Source organism: Furipterus horrens, unplaced genomic scaffold (genome assembly GCF_987537825.1).
Source record: "Furipterus horrens unplaced genomic scaffold, mFurHor1.1.pri manual_scaffold_17, whole genome shotgun sequence".
Taxonomy (NCBI): Eukaryota; Metazoa; Chordata; class Mammalia; order Chiroptera; family Furipteridae; genus Furipterus; species Furipterus horrens.
The window spans coordinates 74,457,827-74,467,647 of NW_028327187.1; the positions used below are offsets into that span (position 1 = coordinate 74,457,827).

Below are 9,821 nucleotides of genomic sequence, written 5' to 3' on the forward strand. Positions count from 1 at the left end.
ACAGGGGCCTCGGCAAGCAGAGCGGGCAAAGGCTTGCAGGTGGGAGGGAGGAAGACGGAAGGAGGTGGGAGAGGTGGAGGGAGACGCAGGGCAGGCCGCGGCCCCTCCCCATTCCCTCCCTGCGCGCCGCCGGCGACAGTGCCCCTCCTGGGCAGGGGGCGGAGAAGACGGCGACGGGAGGGGAGGAGGCGGCGGCGGAGGCGGGATTTGGAGTTTCCCTCCGCAGCGGCAGCGGCGGCGGCCCCTCAGCTCCAAGCGAGGCCGCCGCCCGAGGCTCCGGTGGCGCTCGGCGGCAGTGGTGGTGGCGCTCCCCGCAGCCCGGGCCTCGGAAACTTCCCGGCCGCCACGCGCGGAGCCGGCGCAGGAAGCCGAGCGGAACAGAGGTGAACAGAGGTGAGCGGAGCACGCGGCGCCAGGGCACCCACCCCACCCCACCCCCACCCTACCCCCACCCTGCCTGGCCGTCCTCCGACGTGCGCTCCTCCACCCTGCACCCCCAAAGTCTTGCCAGCGCACATCCCACGGAGCCGACCACGCGCCCCAGCGAGACCCGCTTGGTCCTGCCACCACATACCCCCACAACCCTCCCGTGCACCTCCCGTGTCCTCCACCACGCATACCCCCTGCCACTTACGCGAGCGCACAAACCATGCAGGTCCCTACAGTGTAAACAGCAGCCCCTAACCTATCACTCAACACTGTCCCTAACTCAGGCCAGCACCCATCCCAGACGCTGCCACGCCTCGTTACACACCCAGGCACACATATTCCCAGCACATCCCTGCACTCTCTGCACTGACATAGCTCCCCTCACCGTGCCCCCACCATCTCCGAATCCCCATATGCTCATTACAGACACCCCACCCACATTTCCCAGCCCAGAGACACTGCAATCCACCCACCCCCAAGCGAAGCCCGAACACTAACCCACACCCCAGTGGCCGACAGTCCCCAATTTCCGAGGCCAGGCCCACTCCCCAGCACGTAACCTCAGACACCCCAACATATATGCACACCTGCTGGATTCCCGCTCTCCACCACCCTGCACCGCCCCCATCACAAATAGCCTTCAACAGCCCCCAGCACATCCCTTAGTCCCTCCCATCACCACCCCCATCACCTGGCACACGGGCTTTAAAGGCTGCAGCATTTGGTGACATCCCTGCCAAGCGCCTGTGGCTCGACTTCGGCAGCAGCCTGCCATCCTAAGGGCCACCAAGTGCCTTCCTAAACAGATCTTGAGTCTCCCCAGCAACTGGTTTGGCCTCTTCCCTAAGAGATAAAGAAGGCACTTGGGGAGTAAGGTACCGTACTTAGATATCAGCGCACTGGTGGGGGACGGGAGGAAGCCGGGAGAGAGGCACTGAAATGGAGGCAGCACACGTAGTAGGTCGGTTCCACGGGGACAGAAATTCATGCAATGTGTGTGCCTATCTGCGTGTGTGTTGGAGGGAGAAGTGTGTGTGCACATGTGCTTGTGCGGGGAAAGCCAGGAGGGAGGCAGTGTACAACCACTGAGAGAAAAAGGAAAAGCAGCACCCTCCTGGGCTCCTTGGGTGCAACAATTGGTTTCATTCATTCGTGCCTTCCTCGTTAACGAGCATTTCTTCCGAGAGCGCCCAGCTCTTGCCAGGCCCTGCACTGGGGGCTGGGGCCAGCTTGGGGCCGGGCACACACCCGCTCCTGCCTTGGAGAAACTCCCAGTCTCACGAGGAGACCGACCAGCAAAAGCAGAAAGCCATCCCCAGCAAAAAGTGAATTTGGTGGAAAAGACGCAGGATTTGGCAGGAACGCTGTCGCTGGTAGTTGTGCTCCCGGCCATGTGACCGGGCCGCGACAGCCGAAATCCTGCCACTCCGCCCGGCGGGAACCGAGCATTTCGGAATGGGGGGGATGGAGGGAGAGGCGGGGCGCCGCTCTCGGGAGGCTCTAGGGACAAGAAGGCACACGTGACGCGCAAGGGGCCTAGGGCCGCAACGTCCCCGCGGCCTCCTAGGGGCACTGGCCCGGGCAAGGCAGAGGCGAGGGGAGGCCGGCGTGGGCTGGGGCAGCGGCTGCAGCGCCCACCCAGCGGAGAGCGCGCGGCCTTGCTCCGCCCGCCCGTCAGAGGGGGCCTGGAGAGGCCCAGGCGCGCAGCCCGCCTTCCTCTGCCCAGCCCGCCCAGAAAACAGGCGCGGGGCGGGGTGGGCGCCCCGAGTTGGCTCCCCGAGCAGGCGCTGCCGGGGGCCCGAGTGCGGGCGGGCCGGCGAGGGTCGGGGGAGGGGGGCTTGGCTGCACTCAGCCCTGCAGTGCGGAGGTGGCAACAGGTTCCAGTTGGTCCTGCTGCAGGCTCAGCTGGCTCTGCTGGAGCCCCCACCCCACCCCCCCGGACACACAGCACTACCTTTTCTGGTTGGAGGGCTTGCCAGCAGGATTGGGAGCTAGATGCAGGGGAACCACTATTCAAGCGTTGAGAAACAAAGACCCGACACAATCCCATCCTGGGGCAGTGGGGTCTTGGAGCCTAGCTTCCTCTCCCTTCACCATTGCAGAAGTTGCCTCCCTCTCCATCATCTTCCTAGCTAGGCTCCCATCACCTCCTCCAGGAAGCCCTCTCCAGAACGCATGCCTGGGCATCTCAGGAGCTCCTACCTCCCCCGGGGGGGCGAGGGAGGTCAACGACCCTCTCTCCAACCACACTGAGCCCCCATGACATAATGGGTGGGGTTATGTGTCTCTCCACCTCCCTGCCAGATGAATCTTTCCACCTCACTGCCTACAACACAGCCAAGCCAGGCACCCCAGACAGGCATATTAAAGAACCACTTGGTGCCTTCAACCCATGGCCACCCCAGCCAGGGTCCTACCCACAGATGTAGTGGGCCTGGAGGGAGCCCCCAGGCTTGGGGCCCATGGCCAAGTGGCAGCCTACTTCTGCCCATGGCAGTGAGGATGGAGGGATAGGAAACACTAGAAGACAGTCATTGCCCAAGAGCACATGTGACAGAGGGAAATGAGCACTGCTCTGACCCCTCCACCCCCACCCCCAAACTTCAGTTCTTAGGCATTGCAGCCTCAGAGAACTGAGGTCTGGAGCACAGAGGAGGGAGACCACAAACTGGCCCAGGAGACAAACAAAGGCTGCCTGGAGGAGGGCACCTTGGTGGTGGGGGGGAGGGGCTGAAGAAGGAGCAGAATCTGGACAGGATGCCAAGGAGAGAGACCTGGACGGAGGGAAGGGAGACACAACCTAACTGCCTGAGACCCCTGGATGCTGGTCGTGGGACTCATCCCAGAGGCCAGGACATGGGGAGGGGGGGCTGTTTCCAGAGATTAGACCCAGGGTGGTGACCCAGCGAACCAGGGAGGAAGGAAAGGTGGGGTGACTGGAGGCCCCTTTGAGGCAACCTGGCTCTCCTCATCATTACCTCCAGAGTTTTCTCATCTTACCCTGGTCTGAGAGGAGTCTTCAGTAGCTGTACCAGACTTAACTAGCCTAAATTTTGCCCTTCCAGTGGCTTTGAGCCCTATTCTCCTTAGTTATGCTGCTTGTGGTGCCCTGTCCTATGTGCATAGCTCTGCCTTCTTTTACTTAATTCCTTAGGGTAGATTCTCAGAAGTGGCCAGAGGGTGTGGATTTCTTCCTAGTTCTGGATGCATATTACCAAATTAATTTCCAAAAGGGCCAACAGAGAATCCTCCAACAACCAGCAAGAGAGCAGCAGGCCAGTTTCACAGCACCCTTGCCAGCACTGGGTGTTCTCATTTTGAGAACATTTTACTAATGTAATAGGTGGGAAGTGTTACCTTGTTTTCTATTGCTGTTACCTTGGTTTTTAAATTTGTTTTCCTTTCATACCTGAAGTTGAACCTCCCCTCGCCACCCCCAATTGGGTTTCCTCCTTCGTGAAGTCTTTTCTGGTTCCTTGCCTATTTATCTATTGGAGTCAACCTTTCGATTAATTTGTATGAGCTTTATCTTATCTGCTGTGCATTTTTCTTCAACTCTGCTATTTGCTTTAGATGAGTTTTAAACAAAGAAGGGACATAGAACAGGACTTTTCAGAAACCTTCCCCATTTCGTTTCATTGTCTAGGCACTTATCACACCTGGTATTGTTTGGTCCCCTGTTAATTACAGACCTGTCCTACTAGCCTGGGAGCTCTGTGCAAGCGGAGACCCTGTGTGTCTTTCCGGTTCATCATCCTGTGTCCATGGAAGGTATGGAGGCCACCAGCCTTTGCTGAATGAATGTTCTGGTGCAGGGCATGGCAGAAGGTGGCTGAGGCAAACCTGGAGGCAGGGAGAGGGCTTTGGAAGTTATCAGTGACCTGGTTAAGAGCTAACGAATGCAAACCCTTGGCCAGAGCAGGGGCAAAGGACAGAGTGCAGATGTGGGACAGGTAGAAACTACTTGGCTCTTGAGTAGGCAGGAGGCAGAGCGAGAAGATGGGGTTACTCCCATGATCAGTAACATGATAAGAGCAGAGCACTGAAGTTTGGAGCTGGGAGCTCAGAGTTCCTGGGTGCCTTTGCCCAGATCTGTGTGAACAAAGCCAGTGGGGGTGCACAGAAGCTGCCCTCGCCTGCCTAGCCCTCCAGCCAGCCTTGGGCAGAGTTCTGGGCCAGATAGCAGAAATGGGTTTCTGTTCCTATTTGCTCCTCCCCTCCATGATATCAGTGGCATCCCACAGTAGTACAAGGTGGAGGCTATGATGAGCCACTATATAGAGAGGGGGACACTGAAGTCTACTAAGGGGACATGATGGTCCAGGGTCACCAAGTGAGTAGGGTTGGAGGCAGCTTCTGGGGCAGGGGCAATGGTCTCATCCCCATCCCTCCACCTGCCTCCGCGGGACCTGACTGGCGCCGGCCCTGGGAGCTGCGGCTGGTCCCCTGCTGGGCCCCTGACCTGCCCTTGGCCTCTGCCCCGGCCCTGTCCCGCTTGGGTGGAAGCCTCAGCTGGGGGGTGGGGGCACCCGACTGCTTTCGCTGACACCCGTTGGCTCGCTGGACCCCTGAGCCCGCCCCCGTTGCCCCGCCCCTCTAAACGGTAACTCCTTGTCCAAAGGCAGCAGCTTCCAAGGTGGAAACCAGGTCCCTCTGCCAGGAAGCAGCCAGCAAGCGAGCGCCGCAGGGACTTTGTTTCCACGTGCCCGCCTGCTCAGCAGCACAGCCCTCTTCCCTGCGTCCGGGCCCGGGGACACCCTGCCCGAGGACCGCGCCCCGTGTCCCACGGTGGACAGGGCAGAGACATCGGATCACGCCTCAGGTCTCTCTCTCCTTTCTTTCTCCGGGGGTGGGTGGAGTGGCGGCAGGGACCGGAGCCGGGTCAGCTCCGACAGGGTTAGCCAAGGTCCATCACCTCCGCTCCACGTTTATTCCCTGGGCCCACCTGGCCATGGGGAAGATCTTAGCCTTGAACCCCTCTCACATGCACGCGCCCCCAAAGTCGGAAGCTCGAACTTGGGGAGTGATTTCGGGCAGGCCGAGAGAGAAATGCAGAAAGGTATAAAGAAAGGAAGGTGGTGGTGGCCTTGGAAAGCCCCAGGAGGGGCTAGAAAGGAACGCACGGCTCTCATAGGGGCCATTGGTTGCCCAGCCTTCCTCTTCTGGGGGACCCCTCACACTTCCTTTCCCCGGGAAGTGAGCAGCGACCAGGAACCCAAGTGGCTGCTTCGGGTGTTTTTCCTGGGGCGAAGGAGTGCCTTCTCCGTGTCCTTACTGTGGAAGGGGCGCGAGAAAGGAATCGGGAGGTGGAGGGTGTCCCTGCGGGACCCTGGGCGCTTGCTTTCAGGCCCCGAGGATTGGCTTCATATCTTGGCCCCTGGGTCCGAGCCCTGTAGCAGCCGGGGACGGAGGACGCGGGCTCACGATGCATGCTTTCCCTCTCTCCGCAGCACCAGTGGCCCGACGTGCTAGAAGCCGCGAACCCATGGAGAGTCTGGGCCGCTCGTGCCTGTGGCTGCGCCGGGAGCTATCGCCCCCGCAGCCGCGGCTGCTGCTTCTGGACTGCCGCAGCCGTGAGCTATACGAGTCAGCGCGCATCGCCGGGGCGCTGAGTGTAGCCCTGCCCGCGCTGCTGCTGCGCCGCCTTCGGCGAGGGAGCCTGTCGGTGCGCGCACTCCTCCCCGGGCCGCCACTGCAGCCGCCCCCGCCCGCCCCAGTGCTCCTGTACGACCAGGGTGGGGGCCGGCATCGGCGCCGGGAGGCCGAGGTCCAGGAGTGGGAGCCGGAGTCAGTGCTGGGCACCCTGCTCCAGAAGCTGCTGGAGGAAGGCTACCTAGCCTACTACCTACAGGGTAGGTGCGAGCGGTGGCACAGTGGCACTGGCCTAGGGAGGATTCTAGCCCGGGAGTCAGTGCCCCCACCTTTCAAGGGGATTCAAAATTTGACCTTGAGCAACCCCTCTTGTTTGTCTAAAGTGGAGGTGAAATACCCTCCGCTGAGCATGACCTTGGGCAAGTCCTTCACTTTTGGGAGCCTCAATTTCTGAGTCTGGAAAATGGAGAGAATCTGGCTGGCCTGACCTAGCTCACAGGATGTTCAAGGATGGAGTACCAGTGCAGGCTCCCAGGCTTCCTGGAATAGTAAAACCACCTACTCCAGCTTCTCAGCCATGGGCAAAGGAGACAGGGGACACAAGAGGACAGATCCTGTTCTGCCAAGGCTCTAGTGGAGGTGGGGAGGGAGAGAGAGAGAAGCAGTGAAGGTAGGAGGCCTGAGGAAGTGGAGACCTGTCCCCCTATAGTCATGGCAAGGCTAGAGGATGGAGGGGAGACAGGCTAACACAGGTCTGTTGGCTCGTTGCCGAGTCCCCCCGACCCCCACACACACACCCTTCAGAGGTCCAGGGTAAGGACAGGGTTTCCATTAATGTACAGAGCCAGTTGTCCCCACCTTCCCATCAAAGAAGGTAATTGGTCTGTGTTCCCTTGCTCCATTCTGAATGCACAGGGATATAGAAATATATAAAGTGTTGGATTTCCAGGCCTCCAGCCTAGCCTAGGGAAATGAAATTATCTCTAGACCAAGGAAATGCTCACTTCTTAGGACTTTGGAACCATCCAGGTGGAATGCTGCACTCTCTCCCAGGCTCCCCTCCTCTTGGCATCCCATTTCATCCCTGAGGAGAGCACAGAGATGGCTGTGACCTGGCCCCTGCATCAGGGTGCTCCTGGTCAAACTGGATAAAGAGACACTCAGGCACAGAACTCATATCTGAACCTTTCCTCTTCTTTAACTGATGGCCTCCATCCTCCCCCAAATTAGCAATATATATAGACGCTGTAGAGCCCTCATGCCTGCCTCAGCTTGGCCCTGTGGGTATAAGATCCTTTTGGGATGGCTTTGCCTGGGCCCAGCAGCCACAGTGGGCACTTGCTGTCCAGAAAAGTAGCCAACAGTTCTAGGTGAGGGTGGCTGGACTGCCTATAGCACACCACACGGTGACGGCAATATAGAGTAGGCTATTGGCTTTTGAGTTCCCTTTGGGGACATCTACAAGCTTTCTCAGATGTTGGAACTAAGGTCAGTTCCCTATCTGCACCCAGGGGCACTGGGCTGCCCAGGAGGCCAAATCAACAGTACACTCCCTCTCTCCCCTCCAGGTGGCTTCAGCAGATTCCAGGCTGAGTGCCCTCACCTGTGTGAGACCAGCCTCAACAGCCATGGTGCATCAAGCATGGCCATGGTGCCCAGCCCAGTAGTGGGGCTGGGCGGCCTGTGCCTGAGCTCTGATTGCTCTGATGCAGAATCTGAGCCTGACCGAGACTCCATGAGCTGCAGCCTGGATTCGGAGGGTGCCACACCGCCCCCAGCGGGGCTGCTGCCATCCTTTCCTGTCCAGATCCTGCCCAACCTCTACCTGGGCTGTGCTCGAGATTCAGCCAATGTGGAGAGCTTGGCCAAGCTAGGCATCCGATACATCCTAAATGTCACCCCCAACCTCCCTAACCTCTTTGAGAAGAACGGCGACTTTCACTACAAGCAGATCCCCATCTCAGACCACTGGAGCCAGAACTTGTCCCAGTTCTTTCCGGAGGCTATTGCATTCATTGGTGAGTCCATCCTGTCCTCCCCTTTCTCCCTCCTCCCACCAGGCTTGGCTCCTGGCCTCTCATTTCTTCCCCCTCTCCCTTATGAGTCTCCTCCCCAGCTTAGCTGCCATCTCCAGAGCCCAAAACCAGGATGGCACTTCTGGGCTTGGGCATCGCTGGGACCAGTCCTCAGGCTGGGCAGTGCTCCCAGGCAAACCTAGCCCGGGCCACCTGGCTTGGAAGGTGGGCAGGGGCTGCAAGGGCCCCTCCAGAAGGCCACTAGTCTGCACCTCATTTTGGCCCCCACTTTGCCCCCACCTAGATGAGGCCTTGTCTCAGAATTGCGGGGTGCTTGTCCACTGCCTGGCGGGTGTCAGCCGCTCCGTCACTGTCACCGTGGCCTACCTCATGCAGAAGCTCCACCTCTCACTCAATGATGCCTACGACCTGGTCAAGCGGAAGAAGTCCAACATCTCACCCAACTTCAACTTCATGGGGCAGCTGCTGGACTTCGAGCGCAGCCTGCGGCTGGAGGAGAGGCGTGCCCGGGAGCGGGGCAGTGGGGGGCAGGAGTCTGCCACCTCTGACCCACCCTCCTTCTTCACCACCCCTACCAGCGATGGTGTCTTCGAGCTGGACCCCACATAGGGCCCTGCCACACCCCCCAGTGGGTGCTCCCAGCCACTCACATGCTATGGGGGAGAGGGAGGGAGGGTGCTCAGCTCTAAGCAGGGGGTGGGGGTGGGGGTGGGGGGGAAGCACAATACCTCATTCGGGGCTTGTGGGAAGAGGCAGGAGCTGGGAACCCCTCCAGGGTGGCCACCAGGAGAGACCTGTCCTGCCCACTTGAAACATCCTCGGGAATCCTATTAAATGTGCCTATGGGCCGGCCAGGGACCACCGGTATGACCTTTGCCGCTTTGGGGCGGAACCATGCTCCAGAAACTGCCTCTTCTGCGACTGTTACTTTTCTCCTTGGGGGAGGGTTCCCATTCTGAGGGACCATTCCAGGTGGCTGCCTGTTCCCAGGCCCAGGCCCTGACCCTTTGTGCTCTGCCAGCTCAGCTGGGCCCTGAGCCTCCCTGAGGTTTTCCCCTTCAGGAAGGGTGTGTGCCTGCTCCAGCCACTTCATTTCCTACAGGGACCTGCTCCCAGCCCCATCCCTGTCCCCAGGTAGCTGTTTGGGGGAAGGGCTCACCACTACCACCAGTGCAGGCACCTTCCTGCTTCTCTGCCAAGGGCTTCCCAGGGGATGTGAACTCAGAGGTGTGGTGGCCACCCAGCATCCATGGGGACAGGCCCTCTCTGGGTGGCTTCTTGCTGGGCAGTACCATTGGGGAGAGTGCTAGCCTGAGAGCCATTGGGAGGGCTCCCAGCCACACATCTGGCGCCCTGACTGTTTATCCACTTGACATTTGAAAAGACGCTTTTTCCCCCCCCCTTTCCCAGATGTCTTGATGGGATCACTGGGGCTCTTTGTGACTGAGAGTGGTCAAACTGCCACTGGAGGAGATGGGGACTCAGAGCAAGAACTGAGGGTGGGGGAGGGGAAGGAGGCGGCCTGAATTTTGATGCTGCGGGTCCCATACAGCCACACACTCACACACATATGCGATCATGCATTGCAGTACACACCCCTCGTGGGCGGTGGGCAGCAGCACTTACACACACACCCTAGCCTGCTTACACACTGGCCCAGTGACCATCTCACCCTTGGGAACCCACGCCACAGTTCCTTTCTTGAGTTGTTCCTGAATAAATGGTTTATGTAAGATACTGAACTGAGGGAAGCTGCTTACTGTG

General features: G+C 59.5%; 1 protein-coding gene across 1 annotated transcript; it reads left to right on the forward strand.

Moving 5' to 3' along the window:
* The first annotated feature begins 244 nt into the window (after positions 1-244).
* DUSP9 (dual specificity phosphatase 9) lies at positions 245-8,731 on the forward strand. The gene is made up of 6 exons (XM_090264565.1): positions 245-393; positions 4,120-4,200; positions 5,051-5,251; positions 5,880-6,281; positions 7,590-8,039; positions 8,341-8,731. Exons 2-6 carry the CDS (start codon positions 4,194-4,196, stop codon positions 8,664-8,666), a joined length of 1,386 nt encoding a protein of 461 aa, XP_090120691.1. The 5' UTR covers positions 245-393; positions 4,120-4,193; the 3' UTR covers positions 8,667-8,731.
* Positions 8,732-9,821: the final 1,090 nt, after the last annotated feature.